This window comes from Musca autumnalis, unplaced genomic scaffold (assembly GCF_047663935.1).
Source record: "Musca autumnalis isolate F117 unplaced genomic scaffold, ASM4766393v1 scaffold_2, whole genome shotgun sequence".
In the NCBI taxonomy this organism is placed as follows: Eukaryota; Metazoa; Arthropoda; class Insecta; order Diptera; family Muscidae; genus Musca; species Musca autumnalis.
In genome coordinates, this window is record NW_027411755.1 from 4,215,729 (window position 1) to 4,242,771 (window position 27,043).

General features: G+C 35.2%; 1 protein-coding gene across 8 annotated transcripts in view; it reads right to left on the minus strand.

Moving 5' to 3' along the window:
- Nucleotides 1-438: 438 nt before the first annotated feature.
- Nucleotides 439-27,043, minus strand: part of nolo (ADAMTS-like no long nerve cord) — a 215,693-nt gene continuing 189,088 nt past the window's right edge. For 6 of the 8 annotated variants that reach the window (XM_073966680.1, XM_073966675.1, XM_073966678.1 and 3 more), the window contains 4 exons: nucleotides 8,065-8,550; nucleotides 7,478-7,930; nucleotides 1,131-1,281; nucleotides 439-1,023 (listed from right to left, as the gene is read on the minus strand). In XM_073966680.1, the coding sequence (XP_073822781.1) occupies nucleotides 899-1,023; nucleotides 1,131-1,281; nucleotides 7,478-7,930; nucleotides 8,065-8,550 (1,215 nt within the window). In that variant the 3' untranslated portion in view covers nucleotides 439-898. The remainder of the gene's footprint in view (nucleotides 1,024-1,130; nucleotides 1,282-7,477; nucleotides 7,931-8,064; nucleotides 8,551-27,043) is intronic. The other 2 variants (XM_073966677.1, XM_073966676.1) reach the window with 1 other exon arrangement.

A 27,043-nucleotide genomic window follows, 5' to 3' on the forward strand; every position in this document is an offset into this window, starting at 1 on the left:
AGTATGTTGTATAAAATTAATACATATTAGGACAATATTTGTGTATATCAACATAAAGCTTAATAATTTGACATTATGATTTTCGTATTTTGTCTTCATTTGAATGTTTTTCGTTTTTGCTGAAGCCAAAGGCAATCTTTGTTGTTGGGCTTTCTTTTTAGACAGTAAGGAGACACATAATTTAATTTTTGTGTGTTTTTTGAAATGAAAGGGCGGCGATTTTTGAAATCTTAGTATAATGATAGAGGTTAATTATATTATTTTGTTGTTGTTGCTATTGTTTTATGCATGTCTCGTCGTATATATGTATAATAAGCCTTAATTTGTAACAATAATTGTTGTTGTTATCTTAAATGTTTAGTTTTTTTCTCTTTTATAGGAAATTTGTTCCGTTTATTTACTATTTACTTTCCATTGAAGAGTTTTTGGGGATTTTCCTTTGTTTTTCGTAATTAGGTTTTTGCAATTGTTTCTTTTTTGTTTTGCTTTAAAAATATTATCAAAAATTATAATAAACTGTTGTATAATTTAAACATTTGTTTTTTTTTTGTTTTTCTTTTTTCTTTTTGTAATATTATTTCATTAACTATAATTGCTTCTTTGTGTGTGTGTGTATGTGACATTTTGTCTTGCATTGTCTCACATGCCTTCCGGTGTTTTAGCCAAGAATGAATATTGGTTATGTGATGACTTGGTCTTCTGGCCATAACGTTGCTACATACCTTGGTTTACCATAAAATGTGCCGGCGTCTGTGAGATCTGAAGGTGGAGGAGATTGATGACCATGATAACGAAGTATAGGAAGCTGATGCCGATGCTGCTGCTCTAGCTGCTGCAGATAATGATGATGGTAATACGAATTATATGGCAGGTGTAGATTATTATTAAATAGTAAATGCTAATTTGGAATGCTATTGTATTTGCAGGACTTGCAGCATTTCTCCTGATAACGTTGTAAACGACACAATCCCATGGAGCGTACATTGCGACAATAGCGTGAAGTATCTTTGCAACGCTCAATGGCTGCGGAGGAAGAAAGCGAGAAGAAGAGAAAAACAATAGCAATTAGATGTGCCTTTCATTTTTTCCGTCCCATTTGGGGGATGGTCATTGAGCATTGCTTTATTTACCTTTTGCATAACAGGGTGGACTTTTGCAGACTTTCATTACTGCAGGTCGGTTCTGATGTTTGCAAGCATTACCCGCTGGTCTTCGTGTACCGTACCAAACACACTGCAGTATGCGATATTTGATGCCCTGGCGGCCACAAGGAGCATTGCACTGTAAATATCATCAACAAAGAAAATAAATAAAAAATGAAAACGGATCTCAGCAATTTTTTACAAGTGGAGAAAAAATATTGACAAAACCGACAAAAATGTGTCATCCGAGAAGAAATACATGAAACTAGCAAATGCCCGCTACTTCGTATGCGGAAAGGAAATCAATTTGCCGTATCGCATCCCTACACAGCTACCATATTTTTTATTTCGAATTTCCAAAACTACGTATCATATTGCAAATTTCAGATTTGACTCCTGGTTTTACCTCTTCACTAACACAGCATTCTCTTCCAGTACGAATTTCCAACCACTAAACTTTATCTCACCCCTTCACAACAACAATCACGCACATTCACAATTCAAGGTTCTTGCTTTAGCAGTTTCGCCCAGAACCCGAATAGGTCCCTTAAATTTTCGGCCACGTTTTCGTATATCCCCATATAACGGTACCTCTCGACTTAGTGTATTTTTAAAGAAGAACAAATGTATATTGTCCAATTTTCTTTAAATTTGGACCTTGAATACTCAGAGGATATAGAAATTTAATTTAAAAAATCTCCACTTCAATCCACGTTTATTAGAAGAGATAGTTTGAAGATTTAGAGTATTTTGAAGATCTTCTGCACATTTTCCAACCGAAATTCAGAATTTGTGGCATGAAAGGTTAGAAAACTTCTTTACAAAAAATTGTACTTAATGTGGAAATGTTGTGAAGACATTTCAATTTAGGATTTTTTAATATCAGGGGGTAAATACCTTCTAGTTAACAAAATTGTCGCATTGGACCACGTTTTCAAATTTACATACCAAAGCGGTCAGAACAAAAACATTTTTTGAAAAGATATTTCACGTTTGACTATTTAATTTCAGTACATTATTTAGAAACTCCTTGGCGTTAACATCAAATCAATGGGACAATATGCAGTACAATTTTTCAAACTTAGAACTTTGTCTCAAACTTTAGAGCGATCTTCATAACAAATATTTTTTCATTTCGTATTTTTTGTACAAATAGCGTATTTTTAAATTATATAATCCCAGCTTTGTTCCTACACCCAACCTTAACTATTTAAAATTTCCAAAATTACTTCCTTATATTCAACAATTCAGTTTTCCAGTTTTACCAGTTCCTCTGAAACCCATTTGAGGACTATTTAGTAGTTTTTTTTATAAATAAGTACGAATATTCAAAACCTCCTCCCTACCTCCACTCTAAACACCAATTGCTAATCTAGTACCAAATTTCAAAATTCCAGTTCTACCCTTTACAAAATCACAAATTGTACAAAATTCTATACCATATAGCAAATACCAAATTTTGTACCATTTAGCACTTTTCGTACACGATTTTCCAAAATGTACTTTCATATCTCAGCTCTATCCGTTCACCTAAACCCAAATTATAGCCAATGTAGTTCCATTTAGCACTTTTCCATAAGTACGAATTTCCAAAACTACCTCAATCCTACACTCCAACAATAATCTGTTCACTCAAATACAAATTATAGCGAATTTCGTACCATTTAGTACTACTTCGTGCACATTAGTACGATTTTCCAAAGCTACCTCCATATCTCAATTCTATATTCCAACAGTAATCTTAATTCCAAATTTCAGGATTCCAGCTCTTCAAATCCAAATCATACTAAACTCACTACCATTTAGGACTTTTCGACCTTTGGTACATCTGTCTTACTCTTCATCAGTGACCCCCATTCCAAATTTCAGGATTCCGGCGCTTTTCGTTAACCTATACCCAAATTGTGCTATATTTAGTACCATTTAGTATTTTTCGTATAATTTTAATTCGAATTTCCAAAAACCTTTCTTTTTTACTCTCCATCAGTGACCTTCATTCCAAATTTTAAGATTCCAGCTCTATCCGTTCACCCAAACCCAAATTGTACTAAATTTACTACCATTTATTACTTTTCGTACACTTATAGTTCGAATTCCAAAAACCTTTCATTTTTACTCTTCATCAGTGATCCTCATTCCAAATTTCAGGATTCCAGCTCTATCCGTTCACCCAAATCCAAATTGTACTAAATTTAGTACCATTTAGTACTTTTCGTGCACTTTTAGTTCTAATTTCTAAAAACCTTTCTTTGTTACTCTCCATCAGTGACCCTCATTACAAATTTTAGGATTCCAGCTCAATCCGTTCACCCAAATCCAAATTGTACTAAATTTAGTTCCATTTAGAACTTTTCGTGCACTTATAATTCGAATTTCCAAAAACCTTTCTTTGTTACTCTCCACCAGTGACCCTAATTTCAAATTTCAGGATTCTAGCTCCATCCGTTCACCCAAATCCAATTTGTACTAAATTTAGTACCATTTAGTACTTTTCGTACCCTTATAGTTCGAATTTCCAAAAACCTTTCATTGTTACTCTTAATCAGTGACCCTCATTCCAAATATCTGTATTCCTGCTCAATCCGTTCACCCAAATCAAAATTGTACTAAATTTAGTACCATTTAGTACTTTTCGTACCCCTGTAATTCGAATTTCCAAAAACCTTTCTTTTTTACTCTTCATCAGTGACATTCATTCCAAATTTCAGGATTCCAGCTCTATTCGTTCACCCAAACCCAAATTGTACTAAATTTAGTACCATTTATTACTTTTCGTATACTTATAGTTCGAATTCCAAAAACCTTTCATTTTTACTCTTCATCAGTGATCCTCATTCCAAATTTCAGGATTCCAGCTCTATCCGTTCACCCAAATCCGAATTGTACTAAATTTAGTACCATTTAATACTTTGCGTGCACTTATGGTTAGAATTTCCAAAAACCTTTCTTTTTTACTCTCCATCAGTGACCTTCATTCCAAATTTCAGGATTCCAGCTCTATTCATTCACCCAAACCCAAATTGTACTAAATTTAGTACCATTTAGTACTTTTCGTACCTTTATAGTTCGAATTTACAAAAACCTTTCAATGTTACTCTTCATCAGTGACCCTCATTCCAAATGTCTGTATTCCAGCTCAATCCGTTCGCCCAAATCAAAATTGTACTAAATTTAGTACCATTTAGTACTTTTCGTACCCCTACAGTTCGAATTTCCAAAAACCTTTCATACTTTCTCTTCATCAGTGACCCTCATTCCAAATGCATGTATTCCAGCTCTATCCGTTCACCCAAATCAAAATTGTACTAAATTTAGTACCATTTAGTACTATTCGTGCACTTATAGTTCAAATTTCCAAAAACCTTTCTTTGTTACTCTCCACAAGTTACCCTAATTTCAAATTTCAGGATTCCAGCTCTATCCGTTCACACAAATCTAAATTGTACTAAATTTAGTACCATTTAGTATTTTCCGTATCCTTGTAGTTCGAATTTCCAAAAACCCTTTGGTACATCTTTCTAGCTCTCCATCAGTTACCCTCATTCCAAATTTCAGAATTCTAGCTCTTACCGTTTGCCTAACACAAAGGGTACCATATTTAGTACCTTTTAGTACTTTTCGTACACTTCTAGGTCGAATTTCCAAAAACCCAACCTTATCTCACCCCTACACACCAACAGCAACCTACACCCAAAATTTCAACTTTCTAGCTTCAGCGGTTTCGTCTGGGCGCTGATGAATCAGTCAGTCAATCAGTCAGTCAGTCACTCACCTCACTACTCTTTTATATATATAGATTAATAGGATGGTTGGTATTGTGCAAAGTCGACTTTAAAATGTACTAAATCGTCAGCATAGGCTTAGGCTAGTCAGCATTTTTTCACGATTGTCCTCGAAATGTTGTACAATAATTCCACGATTTGAGCCTAAAAATAGTCCTCAAATTGTCTTAAAATAAATCCACGATTTGAGCCTAAAAATAGTCCTCAAATGGTAGTAAAATAAATCGACGATTTGAGCCTACAAATGGTCCTCAAATGGTAGTAAAATAAATCCACGTTTTGAGCCTAAAAATAGTCCTCAAATTGTTTTAACATAAATCCACGATTTGAGCCTAAAAATAGTCCTCAAATTGTTTTAACATAAATCCACGATTTGAGCCTAAAAATAGTCCTCAAATTGTCTTAAAATAAATCCACGATTTGAGCCTAAAAATAGTCCTCAAATTGTCTTAAAATAAATCCACGATTTGAGCCTAAAAATAGTCCTCAAATTGTCTTAAAATAAATCCACGATTTAAGCCTAAAAATAGTCCTCAAATTGTCTTAAAATAAATCCACGATTTAAGCCTAAAAATAGTCCTTAAATTGTCGTAAAATAAATCCACGATTTGAGCCTACAGATAGTTCTCAAATTATCGTAAAATAAATCCACAATTTGATGCTAAAATAGTCCTTAAATTGTCGTAAATAAATCCACGTATTGAGCCTACAAATAGTTCTCAAAATGTCGTAAAATAAATCCACGTTTAGAGACTACAAATATTTCTCAAAATGTCGTTAAATAAATCCACGTTTTGAGCCTAAAAATAGTCCTCAAATTGTCGTAAAATAAATCAACGATTTGAGCCTAAAAATAGTCCTCAAATTGTCTTAAAATAAATCCATGATTTGAGCCTTAAAATAGTCCTCAAATTGTCTTTAAATAAATCCACGATATGAGCCTAAAAATAGTCCTTAAATTGTAGTAAAATAAATATAAGATTTGAGCCTAAATATATTCCTCAAATTGTCGTAAAATAAATCCATGATTTGAGCCTAAAAATAGTCCTCAAATTGTCGTAAAATAAATACACAATTTGACTCTAAAATAGTTCTCAAATTGTCGTAAAATAAATCCACGATATGAGCCTAAAAATAGTCCTCAAATTGTCTTAAAATAAATCCAAGATTTGAGCCTTAAAATAGTCCTCAAATTGTCTTTAAATAAATCCACGATATGAGCCTAAAAATAGTCCTTAAATTGTAGTAAAATAAATATACGATTTGAGCCTAAGTATATTCCTCAAATTGTCGTAAAATAAATCCATGATTTGAGCCTAAAAATAGTCCTCAAATTGTCGTAAAATAAATACACAATTTGATTCTAAAATAGTTCTCAAATTGTCGTAAAATAAATCCACGATATGAGCCTAAAAATAGTCCTTAAATTGTAGTAAAATAAATATACGATTTGAGCCTAAATATATTCCTCACATTATCGTAAAATAGATCCACGATTTGAGCCTAAAATAGTCCTCAAATTGTCGCAAAATAAGCCCACGATTTGAGCCTAAAAATAGTCCTCAAAATGTCGTAAAATAAATACACAATTTGATTCTAAAATAGTCCTCAAAATGTCGTAAAATAAATCCACGATTTGAGCCTAAAGATAGTCCTCAAATTGTAGTAAAATAAATCTACGATTTAAGCCTAAATACCGTCCTCAGATTGCCGTAAAATAAATACACGATTTGAGCCTAAAATAGTCCTCAAATTGTCGTAAAATATATCGACAATATGAGCCTAAAAATAGTCATTAAATTGTCATAAAATAAGTGAACGATCATGAGCCTCGAAAAAAGCCCTCCAATTGCCATTAAATAAATGAACACAATCATGAGCCTCACAATAGTCCCCCAGTAGTCCATGATTTGAGACTAAATATAGTCCACGATCTGAACCTACATTAGTCCTAGAATTGACTTAAAATAAATCCACGATCTGAGCCTAAAAGCTGTCCATGATAAACAGGACCACAAAAAGTACCACAAACTGAACATAGGGAAATACCCAAAGGTGTTGTACGATATAGACCCTCTTGGAACCTGATGGAAAAATTGTATGGAAATTGACAACAACATACCACGAATAAATTCAAAATGATCCGAGACATGAGTATTGAAATAAAAAAATATAAAAAAAACATCTTCTTAACCTGCATTTTTCGAAAAATTGTGAAATTTTGTATGGTAGACACCTGAAAGAGTAGACAGATCATATCCGAAACTGATCTGTGTATGTCTGGTGTAAAGTTTGGATGAAATCGGTTACTCAATTCAATTCGTCAGCACCATTTTAGAGAAAAATTTTGAACTTTTGTGAGGGACGAACCCGAAGGATTGAACCGATATGACCATTTTTGAACTTAAATTAAGTTTGGACAAAATATTATGATATCTAAAGAGAAGTTGCAAACGAAAAGACAAAATAATGTACCATCCATCTCATGGTGGAGGGTGTACAAAAAAAAAAAAAAACAAACAGACATGCATAACCAAAAGTTGTTTTATTTACCTCTGACCAGGGCTCTACCCTCCATACACCTTTGCAACGTTCATTGTAGCATTCCTGGCGACTGATGGGCTTTTCATATTCTGGGCATAGACGAGATATGGTATCATTAGCAAAACGGCAGGAGACTTCACGTCTTTGTATGGCTGTGTTGCGACCAAAACAACGTGACTGATGACACAATGACCATTCACCCTTGATCCAGCGGGGGCATTCTTCACTGCCGCATGTCTCAAAGGTATCGGGTATGTCCAGGCCATAATCTTCACAAAATGCATTGTCCACAACTTCCTCCTGTTCCTGTTCCAGCGGTAGTTGTTGTTGTTGGTTGGTTACTTCAGTGGTTTGTTCCATATTAAGAGCATTTTCATCGTCATTGTTGCTATTGTAATCACCATTGGGGATGGTGGGGATACTAGTCGTTAAATGGATGCGAATACAGGTAATGGTGCGTCTCTAATGAATGGATAAATAAAATGTTTTAAATAAAGCGAAAAAGACAATTACATTAAATAAATTGTATATTTTTTTTCTTCTTTCAAAGCATCTCCCTCCCTTTAGTGCTTGGTTGCTAGGATTACTGTACTTACCCTTAAACCCGAGCCAGCTGCCCCACATTTCTGTGAACATGGCGTCCATGGGCTTGTTAGCCATTTATACGTGACTGTATTGGTGGAAGTCATGTGTGACGGTGGTATATCTGACCAATGATTCGGCCATCTGGCATGGGGTAAATGTAAAGTTGATTGTCTCTCGTTATCGGTGGCATTTGTCGCTGTAGTCGTTTGGCCAGCCATATCATCAACATTGTCAACACCATCAACATCATCACCGCCATCCTCATCCTCGTCATCATGATTATGGGCTCCAACTTCGTTGCCATTGTTTCGGTTGCCTGGTTTTGTGTAAGCCTTGTTAGCGTTTAGCGAAGTTTGCAAGTCTTTGGTCGTTATATGCGATACTATTTTCAATGGTTCATCCTCTTGATCAACATCCAAGCCATATTGTAGTCCTCTATCTGATAGCATGTGATGGCCACGTGAATTGCCAAATTTCTGGAATGATGACCAAAAATACTGCACGGACAAAACAGACAGCAGATACAGCAGTCGAAGAATAAAAAAAAAAAAACATTGGAAATAGAGTAAACACAATTAGTAAAAGGCCGGTATGAAAAGGTCTTTGTAATTTTGCATAACATATGACATATGAAGAGAACGTAAAATGCAATGACAGTTACTAAATGTTTTGGCGCGATGTAATTTTTCTTTTTTGATAACAAATCATAAATGGTTGACAAGAAGTTTTTACAAAAATGTTGTTTTTACAGTGTTTTTTAACTACATATATGAAACTAAATGAAATTAGTGTCCAATTGTTCTAAGGAGTTTCGACATGCTGATGTGTGATTTGCCAAATCATAATTTTGAAATTAAAAATATTAAAATCCATGCTTTTTACAAAATACAATGGCTCTCCATGCAATTTACATGGTGTATGGAAATTACCTGCGATGATAAAGTAACCTTAAATTTCTATTACTAAATATTGATGAATAAACCAGTAAGAAAATTATCAAAGTTGGGCGGGGCCTATATAATTTGGCAAATTTTTTTCTGGAATAAATTGCGTCACTTTTTCGACGGTGGCAGAAACCCCTCAGTGTAATAATCTTCGGACCCGGTGATAAAAAGATGTCCCAAATCATTGAGTTCAATAAAAGGCGAGGAAATAAGTCTCCTTTTTTCTCCTCAAGGATATTCGTGGGAAATAGTTTAATCGGATATTAACTCAATAGCTAATGGAATTAACCAAATTAGGATAGATATCTCAGGAAGTACGGATCTTCACATGAAAATAACCATACATAATAATAATTGTTCCACAAACATCCCAGGCGGGACAAGGGAGACTTCTCTCATATCAATGAGTGCACCCCGATTCATATTAGCTCAATGATATGGGACCTACTGTTTATCGCCGAGTCCGAACGGCGCACAGTGTTGCCGCTTCCATACAAAAGTGGACAAAAATAGAAGGAGTTGACCTAGGTTGACAAATTTTTGCACAAGTACTTGTAAGGGCATAGGAATGAAAAATTTCAACTTTGGTCCATATCGGTTCAGATTTGGATATAGCCCCCATATATATCTTCCCCGATTTTGCTATAACTCTGTCAATTTTGATCGAATAGCCTTCGAATTTAATATGTAATATTTAATATGTAACCTATTCAGGGACCTAAGAAAATATTACATATTAAATATATAAAAATCTGAACCTATTTTTGTGAAAATCGGTAGAGGTACTCAGGGGCTTAAGCAAATATTACATATTAAATTTGAAGGCTATTCGATCAAACTTAACTGAGTTATAGCAAAATCGGGGAAAGATATATATGAGGGCTATACCCAAATCTGAACCGATTTTTGTGAAAATCGGTGTGGCTATTTAGGGGCTTAAGAAAATAAGAAAATATTAAATTTCAAGGCTATTCGATCAAAATTGAACAAGCTGTAGCAAAATCGGGAAAAGATATATATAGGGGCTATATAAAATCTGTACCGATATATCTCAGAAGGTTGCAGGGATGGGCAGAATGTTTTTACACATTTCGCTTCGGAAGAGATGTCCAATTAACGGAAACCAAGAGCCAAGGTGGCAATAGGTGGCATTCAAAAGATATACTCTACGAAATATTAAGAATTTATACTTTTTTATCAAATATAAATTTTTACTTCTTGATAACAGTACTTTGCTTATGTGCAGTTGATGTCAACTTTTTGTACTATAATTTTTTATTTATTGCCCTCCCATCAAATCCCCATCCAAAACTTTTAATATTATCAACAAACTTTTCAGAAAATGTTATTTTAAATGTCGTCCAATTTTCATACGATTATCGCTTTAGATTATCTGGGAAATATTTTTCATATTTAAAGAGCTATAACTTCATTATGGATGCACATATCGACAAAATTCTTTCAGATTCGATGTATCAGATGTGTTTACTGTAAGAAAAAAACATAAACATATGTAAAAGTTAATATCACATTTTTTGATTTTTGTCCACGCGGCAACACTGTGCGGCGTGCCTTAAGATAGCACTTGTAGAGAAGTTTACATGGCTGAAACAATCAAGTTGCCCTTCGTTAACTTAGGTATGACCCTTTTAAAGCCAGTTTAAGGGAATTAACTTAAGGCTTAACCCCTTACTCCTCTAAACATAGAAGGACGTTGATTACTTCAACTTTGTCTGTTGTTTAACTATTTGAACTTCATGATTTCTGCAAAGAATTTATTTCAACTCGGTTTTTCACAACATTAAAACTTGCAAAATTTAAATAGTAAAAAATTTCAGGCAAACAAGAATTTAACTCATTCTAAACATTAACATCTAGACCGTCAAATACACAAAAGTGCTCCCCCAGCCCCCCGCACTCAAAGAGATTTTTTTAAAAGGACATTTAACAGTCTCGCCATCAAATGGTACGGCAATGAAAAATGCAGTTTGTGCAGTGCAATGTGAATGTGAATGGCCAAGAAAAGTGTGTGAGAGTCGAGTTCAAATGTAGCCACCACCATGTCTGAGGATACTTTGCATAAAAGCCTCAACGTTGTTGTGGCAATGCTTAACACATTTCGCTTTCATTTTATGCTAATGCAGCACAGCTACTACAACAGACACACAAAACTTGCAATTGCCACGTCGTACATACATACATATCTATCGTACATACCATATATAACATTGACATACACATACAAACATAGGAAACACGGTGCAATTTAAGAACTGTATATGAACAAACATTGTTGGCGACCATGGAAAGTGCCCAAAATTTAACAGAACCCTAAAATTTCAGTCAATTTGCCTAGAAAAGCCGATCGCTGTGTATGAGCTACAAAACAAAACAGAGCGGAGAACAGTGGAACATTGATTTCCCAAGTGCCACTTAAAATTCCCTACCTATGAGAAACAAAAAAACGGCTATGTGGAATCTCCACATAGGTACATTCATATGTATTTGTGTCTATGTAAAAATACATGACCATTCCCAGCCTTTATATCCGTTTCCGTTTGTCTTGTATTTCGTTCATTCTGTTGTTGTATTGTTTCTCGAAAAAAAATGAAACATTCACAGCAGATGAATTTAAGTGTATGGCACTAGCTAGCACAATGCTGCTAGAGTGTTGGAGTGTAAGTGTCCCTTGAATATGTTCCATATTCATGAGTATTGCATCGCAAGCACATGTGAATGTGTGTGCAGACTCAGTGAGTGCAATAGTAACAATAACAATAAGGAACTGCATGTTACTACTGGGTATCAGTTTTCTGTGGATGTTGTACCCACCACCATCCTCATGTTTAGTGTAAGGCGATAGATGGATTCTGCTAGCCTTAGAATGACGGTGTTCGACTGCTATTTGCTTCGTCAATATTGAATAATGTATGACCCACTATGGTTTGTATTTAAGCACAAATTTGCATCACTCTAATGTTTGCCATGGGTCTTTGGGTTGCTTTTTCGGGAGCAAATGTTTGGGTATAGACGATTTTCGAAGGTAATGAAAAAGATAATAGAATTTTTAGTTCCCTTAAATACTCACCATTTGTCGCCTGGACAACGACAGTTTATCAATGTAGGCGTGGATTTTTAAGGAATATTTATTGAGAAATCATCACCAATATAGGGGTGGATTTTTAACGAATATTTCTTGAGAGACTATTACGGATATAGGCGTGGATTTTAAAGGAATATTTCTTGAGAGACTATCCGGAATATTTTTAGGAATTTTTAGAAATATTTATTGAGAGACTATCACCGACATTGGCGTGGGTTTTTAAGTAATATTTCTTCAGAGACTATCATGGATATAGGCGTGGATTTTTAAGGAATATTTTTTCAAAGACTATCACGGATATATGCGTGGATTTTTAAGGAATATTTCTTGAGAGACTATCCGGAATATTTTTAGGAATTTTTAGAAATATTTATTGAGAGACTATCACCGACATTGGCGTGGGTTTTTAAGTAATATTTCTTCAGAGACTATCATGGATATAGGCGTGGATTTTTAAGGAATATTTTTTCAAAGACTATCACGGATATATGCGTGGATTTTTAAGGAATATTTTTTCAGAGACTTTTTCAGTTATAGGCGTGGATTTTTTAGGAATATTTTTTGAGAGACTATCACTTATATAGGCTTGGATTTTTTTAAGGAATATCTCTTGAGAGACTATCGCGGATATAGGCGTGGATTTTCGTGGATAGTTCTTGAGAGACTTTCATGGATATAGGCGTGGATTTTAAGGAATGTTGAAATTGATCCTAATGATGATTCAAATCGATATTTTCTCTTTGGGTGGAGATAATACATCGATGTGAACATGCCAATGTAATTTTTTTCTGGCCAGAATCAAATTTGACCCCTTTATGGTGTGCAGTGTGTGAGATTCTGGCTGACTGAACTTAACGGATTTTTTAAGACCATGAATGACCATTTTCGATGTATGCATGTGTGTATCTCTCTTAAAAGCCTAGTCATTTGATACACATGTTGGTCGGGGGCATTGGTATTTGTCATTTTTTCCAATACAGACAAATCTATATTTGCATTGGAAGCCACGATAGAAAAATCACATTGAACACACACACACATTAACATGCTTATAACCATTTGCATTTGTATTGCTTTTAGCCTTTACTGATTGAAATCTGTGGGTAGATAAACATTAGTAGAGTCACTTGGTTTTTTTTCGGCGTAGCATGTCACCGTCATTGCATTGCCAATGTAGCGTTGCCACGGCCACTTTCAAAAAAGGACTGGTTATGGAGAGGACTTTAAATACAAATGCATGTCGCTGCATTTGTATGTCGTTATGGTTGCTGTGTGATGTGTCAAAGTTTTTGCTTGTATTGCCAAATGACTTTTATCACACAATACTCAGACATTCACTACTCTCCTCTTCTTCTGCTTAGATCAACTCGCAGCTTATGGCAGTCCGGCCATTTGTAATTGCAAATCGAAATTACATTAACATGTTCACAATTCAAAGGGACATTATTTTGTCAACTGATAAAATGGAATTTAATGTTATTATCTATTCTATTATTATTTCCTGATTGGTGTAAAATGTCAACAAAAAGTCTATCAATTTTTCTTTTAAATTCTTAAACTATTTTTTTTTATTTTGGTGCCTGTAAAAATATATTTTTTTCTTTCCAGAAAACCTCCATTCCATATTCAATACGAGGGTTTCACACTTGTGAGAATAAACAGAAATCATTTGTTACTAATTAAATTACGCTCATTTATAAGCAATGACAGCAGATTTCCAATAAATTTAACAACACCAGCAATTCTTCATGAATTTATTGCGGCTGTGGCAGCTGTTCGAATCCGGATGGTATTCCCATTGCACACAGACTGTATTTTACTTTGGTCAGTCTGTAGTTGCATGGAAATCGAACTAATTAAATATGTTCATGTCCGAAGCTGGAGAGCTGTTTTGTAACATAAAAATCAGCGATGCATAAATTGAATATTTTTCCCCATTCTGGATGCCAGGCACCAACCGGGCAACTACATTGAATCAGGAGAATGCATCATTTAAATCATTGATGCGTTTTAAATGTAAAAAATCATTGACAAACAATCACATATCATGGGAAACACACAGAAACACATACATATGTACTCTCAAACAGATCATGTATGTGTATTCGTGTGATAATCGTTATACATCTACTTGTAGTATCCTGTTGTCCATTTTATTTAATAATATATACATACATATGTACATATATCAACTTATCCATCCATAATGTGAATCCCCTCACAAATAGAGATGAATGAATGTTTGGAGTGATGCGAGAGTGCTAGGCGCTAGGGTACTTGGTTAAAGAATTTGTGTGCAACAGTCTGCACATAAAAATGAAATGAAAAACGCCATTGACAATGAGAGATAACAACCCAAAAGTCATGCCGCCAGACAGATAGTCGGTCAATATCAGAGTCACCATTAGTGCAAAATTCGTTGATAATGGTGTTGATAATAAATTGAATACCGGACAAAAGGCGACATATGCTTCATGATTGAATGAATGTTGTTGCTAAAGATTTGAATTACATGATGAGAGTGTTGTTATAACGGTCATAATGTTTCATTCACTGTGTGAACATTGTAGAGGAAACGGAAGTACACAACAATACTTCTATTGACATAAATATTGGCAAATTATTGTAGCATATAAAATAATACAGATTATCCTGTACAACAGCGAATTCCAAACAAATGTTAGAATTTTATGGAAATTTTTTTGACTACTGGATGTTTTGTGGTTAGAGGACTTTCTATAGGTACTTCTATACATATATTTTAATGATCCCCTAAAGATATAAGATCTGCTATAGGACTTCTAAATTTAAAAAAAGTTTTTACCGGTCTCGTAACTTTAAAACGAATATCTTAGGGTACAATGAACCCGCTGCCGTGTGGATAATAACCTGATGGTTGCTGTTGCTAAAAAGTAGGAACCGAATAGTCTGAACTTGTTATGGAACACGTTTTACAAACGACGATTCTCCGGTACCCCATTTCGTCTCTAGCGAGTTGCACAGTGGTTCCATATATAGGGATGAGTGCTCAAAGGGGTTCCTGCAAAAGAGCATAACTAAGCTTAGAACAGCTGCTTGAAACCGAATCCGAACCAAGAAATCACAATGAGACTCCGTGCCAAAGTTTGATTGCCCAAAATAGAGTGTGTCGGTCCAAAATTTCTGAAATGTCTGGAGAAAATGAACAAAGAAGTTTCCAATAGACAAATTGGCCACTGAGCAACCTAACTATAACAGTATATGCTTAGTTCTCTCAATAATTCAGGCCGGAATGGGGCAACTTGAAATATTGGAGAACATTGGTATGAGGGAAAGCAAAGTCGAGATCCTACGCCCGCCTGGCCTAACAATGCAGTTAGAAGGGTCATCCAAATCTTCAGCTTATGATTGCGCAGATCAATTTAAAGCACTCTAGGGTCGCTGATCCTTCTGGTTGAGGAAGATCTAAACATACTCATCACACAGATGCAATACGTTTACGAATACGAAGTATAGGGCATGAGTTGAAGTGGAAAACATTAAGCACTTTCTTATTGCCTCTTCCTAGATGGCTTACTTAAGAGAAGTTCCACTATGCGAGTTCTCGAGCATCACGAGGGCCATTCAACCACACGACACCATCATTATTGGCTGCAACATTAACACAAGATATGACCTGTGGGACAGCACTTTAATAAACGACAGAGGTGACTCTCATTTATGGCCAGTTTCTCTAAGACGATTCAAATTCAATGCCGTTCGAATTACTACCAAACTCCTGTCATGGTAGAATTTTTATTTGATTGAAAACAAAAATTAATCAAATATTTTTACAAACAACGGAACTTTGGTAATACTTCGAACGAATTTGAATTCGAATCGTCTTAGTGAAACAGGCAATTAGATTTCATAAATACTAACATCCTCACAATATGCAACAGGAGTAATAACCCTTATTTTGTATTTCCAATCTCGGAAAACTATAGGGGGTGGCAGGAGGTCTCTGACGTCACACTTTTCTCTGACATACGACAAAAGCGAAATATAATAACTGGATTGTATCCGATAAGAAGTCTTTCTCAGATGATAATTGGATATATACTATTCAACATATCTGGAAAAACAACGAACTGGGAAAAATTCAAAAAGGTTTTGAAAGATAATCTTCCCAAAAAAGCTGTATCCATTATTCAAAAATTCTCAGGATCTCCAACGTCATCTTAAGGAGTACAGAAAAGCTTTAGTCAGGGGGTTTATCTGATCAAGGGATTTTGGTTTGTACCTTTAGATCTCTCTCTAGATCATGAAGATCTCCCCTGACGTTCCTGGGTGGGGAAGTCTGTCCTCTGGATTGTGGCAGACGTGCTTATGACGATACCACACCAAGCAGGTACTTCATCGACAACATCTTGTTGTGCTGAGGCATCGGTAAAATCTACGTCTTCTCATGAAGATGGTCCACTGGTGTCTAGAGAACAGCAGTCTTTAGAGCGGCATTCTTGCAAGTTTGAATATTTTTCCACTACGTACCACATACATACAATAATGGGCCGCATTGCCTATACACAACGGTCTATTGCTTTGTAAGAATTCAACATGGTTTCTTTGTCAGAACCGCAAGTGCTGCCGGTTTGCAACTTGAGGACCTTGTTGGTACCTCTCACATTGTCGCAACTAGCAGTGGCTTGCCTGCTGTCGAAAATAACACGTAATATCTAGGGGTAGTAAGTGGTCGGAGTCAGGACACCATCGACCAATATCTTCAGGGCGAGCCTCATTTCAGCCTTCCATGTGGTGATCAGTGTGGCAGTGGATTTAGCTGCGGATATTTTCATATTCTTCAGATGGAAGAACTGCACCAACTCAGCTATGTCGACATTAGACCTATTACATACATACATATGGTAATATTCAAAAATGTTTTACAATCGTTGAAGTTGAGGTTCACCATTTAATAAGTCGCGAACTGTTAATATATTTTATAAAATATGAATATATTTACATGAACTGAAGTGTTTTAGCCACGATCTTATAATATGGACCATAGCAAATAATTTTCGTGGAAGCTGCGTTGGTGGTAATATAAAAAAATGGGTAAAATGTGTTGAAGTTAGCAAGCTTTTTTGTGTTTTTTCTTGATTTCTGGTCAAACGAGGGAAAATTCAGACCTGAGCTCAAAGAAAGGATTGAAGAATACCCCTTGGGCAACATGATGCTAATGTGTGACTTCTCGATATATACAGTGCATCCCTCTTAAATCGATGCTGACATTTTGAAGTTTTGAAATCGGGGTTTTTTGAATTTTTCTTATAATTGGAGGGCGCAACCAGATAATGACCTAATCTATTTATTGGATTGTAGAACTCGTGATTCCACGTCGTTTGATGTATATCTCATGAGTGTGCTCCCCACAGCTCCCTAGTAATAGGAGTCCAAAGTCGAATTTTTGGTGCGTAATTTTTCTTTAAAAACCTATTTTTTGGCTTCAAAATTTACAAGTATGACTCATGTACCCTTGAACCCCGCGTGATTTTAGTTTTTTTCCGCGCCGGATTCACTGAGCCCTACCGCGATCGAATCCATCCACTAAAACCGCTGATATAGATACCCTGAAAATAGGAAAATAAGCAAAATTGTATTTTGACTAATCCGCATACTTAACCGCGATTGTCCTTAAATTTTTTTACATAAATGGAAGCCTTTATACACGGTTATAATATTTGTCAAAAAGGTGTGTCATGAATTTCAGAGATTCGGGAGTAGTATTCGTATTTAACCAAAAATAGAATCAGGTAGCACATCCGCGGTTCTTGACGAATCTGTATAAAATTTGTCTTATTGACGTATTTTTAACAGGGGGTCACTGAAATCGGATGCGCCTTATAATCATATGAACATCGCGTTATTTTTACCCACATGAAGCATTTTGGTGTAGTAAGATGCAACTGATGGCACACTTTTGCGGTTAAATGAAACATGGAAAAATGCAAACATATTGACAGAGATGCACTCGCTCTATGCGAAAAGCACATGCGCCTCAACTGATTTTAACTATTTCGCGCGTTATACGGTTTTTAACTTTTATGTTTTTTCTTTGATTGTTATATCAATATCACTCTTTATTTCCTAATTCTATTGCTTATCACACTATGCAAATATACTTTCACGATGATAAACTATTTTCCTTGAAGAGGTTTTAGCAAAATAATTCAGGTTTTGTTAGGAAATTTAGCGAAATAGTAGAATAACTCCAAAAAATTTTCTCAAATTTTTCGAATTAAACCAAAAAATATATTCTTGAAATAATGTTCCAACAATAAACTTTTGTCTTTTGTTGTAGCTGCAATATGCAATTTAAAATCCTAATCAATAAAATTTTGGTCTCACATTTTTCTGGACATTGTCAAGATTCTGTACGTATTTTTAGTTTTTTTTAGAGATTTTTATGGACTCTGAGTAAGAATAAATAAAATTTACTCCAAGATTCCTTCATTATTTTTTGATTTTCCGCGAAAATGAAAATAAATTTAGCTAATATTTAGGCGTCTACGGATAGATATTAAATGTTGTTACCGATTTATATATACATTTTGGTATTGCAACACAAAGGGAATTTTTAAATATTTTTTCTTTATAAGGGAATAAAACCCCCCATAACTTTTGGGCGCAGCATCCAATTTTGTGAACGCGAACATATTTGAAACCACGATTTTTTTCTTAACCCATGTAACAAAAATCGTGAATGTGCTTGTCAAAAATTTTTTAATTTTTTTCTCGATGGAATTGTAAAGGAAATTTGAATTTTACCATATGTCATCGACGATAGGGCCCGACCAAGGCCAAGATCTTGCATTCAACCGCATACATTACTATCTCTATGCCGTCTAAAGGGTGTGGAAATTCAGAAAGGTAGACGATAGGACCAGACGCCAAGATCGTGCATTCAACCGCATACATTACTATCTCTATGCCGTCTAGAGTGTGTGGAAATTCAGAAAGGTAAGGGTTAAACAGTTCTGAAGGTATCACACTGCTTTGGGGAACTCTCTTTTCACTCTTCAGGTCTTAGACTTCTTATTTATCAATTCCACAAATGACTGGGGCCCACACATGTAGCTGATTATCCACCGTTTCAAACACAGCTCGAGGAAAGTCTTATCTATGTCCTCGATCAGCTTGGCTTGGTTGACGGTATCAAGGCGCCATGACTGTACTATCGCACGGCCTGTTCTGGTTCACCTGTGTGGATATGGCGTGCTGTTGTTATACTGTGCATTTTCCAGAATCTGTGCTGCTATGTTGCCCAACAACTGGGAATCTGCTTGTCATCATGGGGGGAGTTGTGTCTCTAAAATCTTCGTTACTGGCGCCAGGAGGAAAATCGAAAATCGCCTGTATCTACTCTGATGGCAACCTTGTCTGGCTTCAGTAGCGGCCAATTTTCCAGCCTTCTGCTACAATATTGGTAGCCAGCGATACATTGAGGGCACTTCGCAAATACTCAATTCCAGGTTATCATGTTGTTTAAGCATTCCGTTAAAGGACATTTCGGTTGAAACCTGCAACATCGCCTATTGTAAATTGTGATGCTAGCTCCTCGATTGAGAGGGCCCTTATACGGCGTAGTACACTCCTCTTTTTCCTATCAATCTTGGGGTACTCTAAAAATTGCCAGTTAAAATAACCACGCGCACCTGTTAGAGTTGGGCAATCCCGTTCAATTGAATGATCCGGATCACTGTCTTCGTTTAAAAACGAATGAGTAAGATCATAAAAACCAACGTGTGACATTAAGTATACGCAGTTTTGTCAAAGAAATTACCGGTATCCATTGAACGAGATAGTGATCCGGATCGTTCAATTGAACGAGATTGCCCAACTCTAGTACCTGTCTGTCACTGTCAGGTGTTCCATCAGCGAGACAGATTTAACTGTTGCTCACAATTAACTTAATTCTGTACCAAATTGTCTTTGCTTCAGGTGGTTCGTGATCGCTTATTATCCTGTTGACGAAATGTTGTCTTTTTACACAAAAGTTCAGTAAAAGAGACCGAAATAACAAAACAATTTTTACAGCGGTTTGCTGCGAACTTGCTAAAGGTTGCTAGAAGAATTTTTCCCAGCAAAATTTAGCAAGTTCGATCAGTTGTTTTTCAATCATCTGTTGATGGTCAGTTGGTCAAAGTTTGTTCGATTTTTTGTCGAAAAACCCTAAAAATATTGCGATTCCGTCATTTATTAATTATTTTATTAATATATTACACTATGCAGCAGAATGTGGGTTGAAGTCTGGGGAAGAGATAATTCCTTTTGGGGATGGATGTCCTTGGTGAGTATATTAAGAACTCCGAAGGACAGATCCGACGTGAGTCGAACTTCCGCGTTATGGCGTGATGAAGTTTTTGCTAGAGGCCCTGTAAGGCATCAGAATTTAGCGTTATATCTTTGTTAACTGTTGTTTTAGCTTATTTATGAGATGACATTTCTTCAGTCAAATCGAATGAGGATTACTTTCGTATAGCACTTCGATCTTCTAACTTGGTTCTTTCAATGTCCTTTTCGTCCTTTATTTCAAGAACCGCATTGAAAGTCCCACAAGATGACATTTTTCAGCTTCGAAATGTTCTGCAAAAATGTCGCTCAGAAAATTTTAGGTACGGCTCTCATTGACAACTAATCGATTTTGTCGCGTTTTCACGGTCGTTTTGTGCATTTACCCTGTTTTTGCTCAGAAAAAGACTATATTTTGTTTTTTTTTTTTTTTTGTATATTCGTTACAGAACATACAAAAACACAAAACACATGACTATGAAAACGCGGCAAAATTGATTAGTTGTCAATGAGAGCCGTACCTAAAATTTTCTGAGCGACATTTTTGCAGAATATTCCGAAGCTGAAAAATGTCATCTTGTGGGACTTTCAATGCGGTTCTTGAAATAAAGGACGAACATTCTTTATTTAAACAACCTCCATAAATGCATAAATTTGTGACCACAACACGAAGAAATAAAAATGCAGACAGTAAATTATACACCAAAAATACATATGATATATGTAGGAATGTTTGCAAACAATGCGCGCTTAATAAATATATTTATATGCCTGCATATAGGAGTGTGGGTGTATAGCTATTTATATACCGACAACAATGTAGACATATTCATAGAAGTGAAGTTTTTTTTGCACACCCACATTGCCGGTATTATTATTTCACATAGATATGTGTACAATTTTTATGTAGAAATATGTGTGTTTGTTTATGAAAGATCTGATTGTAAACATAGTTAAAAGTGTTACACATACATGAATCCAACCACTATCACTGTTACCTAGAAGCAACATAATAATTTCACCTGTGACGCCATTTAAACGAAACGTAGATAACCGCAGTTAGAGTCAGTTGCAGGAATTTAAACTAAAATTGTACCTACAGTAAATGCACTGCGAAAAACAACGGTAGGAATGTTCGGACATTAGAGATAGACTTAAATCACAATTCATTTGAAAATGTCAGACTTAGCACTAAATGAAGACATGGCAGGAAATGCATGTGTTTTTTTAAAGGGACGTTTTATAAAATGTCAGGTCCAAAATAATAAATTTTCCTAAACAGTTCCAATATTCTTGTTTCCCATATCTTTTTACTTGTTACTTGCTATTAGTTGCAATTAAAAATCCTCTGCCTTCCATAAAGGCCTTCAACTCGGCCTTGGCATTCTTATTAACCATATTTTTTATAAAGTTCCTAGAATTTGCATGTAGCTTTGTATCTCATGTGGTGTGGGTAATAAATTTATGGCTTTATGAGTGTTAGTAAAGAGCTATGTATATTTCGGTGTTTTTTTTTTCGTTTCGTTTGTAAAAGCTTTACCCAGAAAAACAAAAATAGCAATTGTTTACAACCATTTGAGAATTTGCATAACCATTTTCATATGTTTTCCAGTTGCCAGTTTTCCCTCTATTTTAGGAGGTCTCTGTTTGGTGGTGTGTGAACTAATGTGGCATCAACACTATGAATAACATGCTACTGCCGCTGTTGTTGCCGTTCCTTTGCGAACGGGCACTGATGCAGCAGCATCAATAAATTTTGCAACTAATCTGCAGGTTGTCCAAGTGCAGCAGTTCAGTGTTTCGCTTTTTTATGATTCATATTTTACAGTCATATATACTTAAAATGGGGTTACTATTACTGCTGTATGCATAAAAATGAAGGGAGTATATAAATTGTTATGGTGTATCTCCATTTAGCAGAATATGAAGTCAATTTACATATCACTTTCGGATTTTGTTTATTAAATGAAAAATATATAGCTTGTTTATATATAAAGAAATAGCTAAAGTAAAAATGTGTTCTCTTTATAAAGTGGTATTTTGCAGAACTACCATCACTATCCTAATAAGCACATTTTTTTTAAAGAATCCTTAAATGCAACACATTTTAGTTGGATTAATATTTTACTTTTTCTTTCATTGCCATTATCCCCCCATCCATTATCGTGAATAGCAAAATCTGTGCAATCTTCTGTTTCATTATCTACTAAAATTCAAAATAATGATTGCATTTTCTTGTGTGACACAGTAATACAGAAGAACATAATGTCCGCTTGGTGAAAGCAAGTACATCATAATTTTCCTGCAATTTCACCAATGCGTGCGATTACTCGTACACTCACACACACACACATTGGGCATTTTTTCCAGGTGCAGCCTAAAAGTGCATTGCACACGAAAACTAGTGCAAAGTGTTAAAGAGTGTAAATGTTTACGTTTCTTCCAAATGGATAAAAGGGCCTAACGGGAGGGCCCTTAGAAATTATCTACTTAACTATAAAGGAAGAACTCTCAAGACAAGAAGATCCCTAACTCTTTCGATTTACCTATTAAGGAGTCCGTTCTATGGTAGATCGAACTTGAAAGTCCTCTATAAGGTAGAATCCTCAATAATGGAAATTTATATAAGTCAGGAAACGTTCCAAAGGAAATATATTTTTAAGAGAAATATAACATTATTTTATTTCGAAGCAAAATTTCAGAATAAGTATCAGTCGACTTTGCCAACGGAGTTATACCCTCAACCTGGGTGAATTGAAAATGTCATCCACTTACAGATCAAATAACGGATACACGACCAAAATCATTTTTCCCCCAAATTATATGTATTAAAGGGTTTTCAGAATTCTATGGCCTTCTTTGAACGTATGAACTTGCTAACAAAAATATGGATTTGGACTGAAGTTCAAAAGTGTTGCAGAAGAGGTACGTGGAGCTCTTTTGCAACACTTCCGAATTTTGGGAATCGATCATATTTTGGGAGTCATTTCTTTCAATAAATATCGCAACAACCAGTATTTTCAGTTGTTCCCCGTATAATTTAATGCTATTGGACCATTATATCAAGAAGCATGAACTTGCCCACGAAACACATAACATACAGAAGGAAAATTTTCTAAAGGATCCTCGAAAAGGCCTTTAACTGCGCTAGAACAAAAATGTTAATCTTTTTGCTAGGGAGGTACGCTAAAGAGTGGACCGATATGGCTCATTTTCTATCTGGGGTTCGATAAAATATTACGAGGTCCAATCGCTCATACTATTTTAGGGAATATTTTGTACTTTTGTGAGGAATGTACCGGAAGAAGTGGTCTGATAAGCACCATTTTCGAACATTACCTAAGATTCACAGAAATATTACTATATGTAAAGTTTCGACCAACCCAGTATCTGGTTCGAAAGTTGTAGTGCGCACCAGTCACAAAATATGGTGGAGGTTGTTTACAGCGTTCGGGCCATTTTTTAAGGAACCACGGACTTGTCCCTGAAAAATTTTGTACCATCGTAAATGGGGTCCGAGGACAACCTGTTGCAAAAAAAAACAAAACTATTCGAGAGGAGGTCTTAAACTGCACGGTTTTTAATTTTTGGGAAGGTGGTGGAAGGTACCCTATTGCAGGCCAAGTCTTCTTCTATAAATAGCTTTAAAGTCCACCATTATAGAAGAGATATGATGGATTTTCTATAAATAGCTGAACTTCAAGAGATCACTTACTTTCAGAAAATCTTTTAAAAACATTTTCTTTTTTCAACAGCCTTTTTTGGCAGATCACGCGTGATTCGTGTCACGTGTTTATGTTGTTTTTGTGTAGTACTGTTTGACATTTTATCATTGAAAAGCTTAAGCCTTTACAACGTTTACAAATCGTTCAACTTTATTACGAAAATTTGCATTATGTGGGGAGTGTGTTTCTAGCCTAATTTTGTTCAGTGATGAGGCACATTTCTGGCTTTATAGGTATGTAAAAATTGCCACATTTGGGAAGAAGAGCAACTTAAAGAGAGTCAAGAGCTGCCACTTCATCCAGAAAAAGTAACGGTTTGTGGGTCGGTGCAATCGTCGGAGCCTATTTCTTCAAAATGATGCCGGTGAATGACGACCGTTCTTGTGCCGTAATAACCGACTATTTGATGTCTGAAATTGAAGCTCGTAATCTCGGCGACATTTGGTTTCAATAAAACGGCGCCACTTCTCACACATCGCATCAATCAATGGACTTATTGAATGAACACTTCGGTGAGCACGTTTTTGACCAGTCGATTTGCCACCAATATCGTCTCGTATCACTCCGTTAGACTTTTTCCTGTGAGAATATGTAAAGTCACAATTGTATGCGGATAAAGTCGCTTCGATTCCGGTCTTGGGGGAAAACATCGTGCCATTCGCCAGTTACCAGTCGAAATGCTTGAACGAGTCATTGAAAATTGTACTCAACTGATGGACCGTCTAAGACGTAGCCTCGGCTAATATTTGTTAGAAGTAATCTGAAAAAATAAATGTCAAATTGATTTTTCTGTGATTTTTTCTTTAAAGAAAATGGATAATAATATAAAGTTCTTCGATGTGTTAAAGGGCATTCAACCTTTTCTATACGTAGAAGAGAAAATGTTTTTAAAACGTTTTTCTGAAAACACGTAACCTCTCCTTTGTATAAAAAGAGTTCTAAAGCGAAAATCATTAAAGCTCTTGTATGTAGAAGAGCATAAACCTCTATTAAATATAGAAGATCATTGAATCTGTTTTAGGTATAGAGGAGCATTAAAGTCCTTCTATGTATAGAAGAACATTAAAGCTCTTCTATGTATAGAAGAGCGTTAAAGCTCTTCTATGTATAAAGTTCTTCGATGTGTTAAAGGGCATTCAACCTTTTCTATACGTAGAAGAGAAAATGTTTTTAAAACGTTTTTCTGAAAACACGTGACCTCTCCTTTGTATAAAAAGAGTTCTAAAGCAAAAATCATTAAAGCTCTTGTATGTAGAAGAGCATAAACCTCTATTAAATATAGAAGATCATTGAATCTGTTTTAGGTATAGAGGAGCATTAAAGTCCTTCTATGTATAGAAGAACATTAAAGCTCTTCTATGTATATAAGAGCGTTAAAGCTCTTCTATGTATAGAAGAGCGTTAAAGCTCTTCTATGTGTAGAAGAGCGTTAAAGCTCTTCTGTGTGTAGAAGAGCGTTAAAGCTCTTCTATGTGTAGAACAGCGTTAAAGCTTTCCTATGTGTAGAATAGCGTTAAAGCTATTCTATGTATAGAAGATCGTTATAGCTTTTCTATGTATAGAAAAGCGCTAAAGCTCTTTTATGTCTGTAAAAACATAAAAACTATTCTATGTATAGAATAACAATAAAGCTCTTCTATGTATAGAAGAGCTCTTCTATGTATAGAAGAGCGTTAAAGCTCTTCTATGTGTAGAAGAGCGTTAAAGCTCTTCTATGTGTAGAAGAGCGTTAAAGCTCTTCTATGTGTAGAAGAGCGTTAAAGCTCTTCTATGTGTAGAACAGCGTTAAAGCTTTCCTATGTGTAGAATAGCGTTAAAGCTATTCTATGTATAGAAAATCGTTATAGCTTTTCTATGTATAGAAAAGCACTAAAGCTCTTTTATGTCTGTAAAAACATAAAAACTATTCTATGTATAGAATAACAATAAAGCTCTTCTATGTATAGAAGAGCGTTAAAGCTCTTATATGTATATAAGAGCGTTAAAGCTCTTATATGTATATAAGAGCGTTAAAGCTCTTCTATGTATAGAAGAGCGTTAAAGCTCTTCTATGTATAGAAGAGCGTTAAAGCTCTTCTATGTATAGAAGAGCGTTAAAGCTCTTCTATGTATAGAAGAGCGTTAAAGCTCTTCTATGTATAGAAGAGCGTTAAAGCTCTTATATGTATAGAAGAGCGTTAAAGCTCTTATATGTATAGAAGAGCGTTAAAGCTCTTATATGTATAGAAGAGCGTTAAAGCTCTTATATGTATAGAAGAGCGTTAAGTCTCTTCTATGCAAAGAAGAGAGTTAAAGCTCTACTATGTATAGAATAGGGGGGCTCAGAATAGTTGGTGTATTAGTAGTGGTACGAGACTCTCCCCATTACTAAGCAATGGCAAATCAGAAATAAAGAGAGAATACGTGTGCTTTGTTTTTACGCTACAGTAAGGAAGCGAGCACCAATGGTATATAAGAGCGTTAAAGCTCTGTTATGTATAGAAGAGCATTAAAGTTTTTCTACGTCTGCAAGAGCATTAAAGCTCTTCTATGTATAGAATAACATTAAAGCATTAAAGTTCTTCTATGTATAGAATATAATTTAAGAAGTTTTTTTAATTATTGATCCGCTTTGTATAGAAGGACATTTAAGATCTATAATCTGTTCCCTGCATGAAAAACATCAAAGCTCTTCTATGTATAGAGAAACATAACAGCTTTTTTAATGTATGGAAGTGCATTAAATCTCTCCTAGGCCTATATAAACATTAAAGCTTTTCTATGTATAGAAGAGCATTAAAGTTCTTTTATGTGTGGAAAAACATATATAAAAGCATTTTATTTACAGACAATAATTTAGAATTTATATTTATAGACGAGCTTTAATCCATACAAGACTTTTTAAATATTCTTAGATTTGAATCCCTCG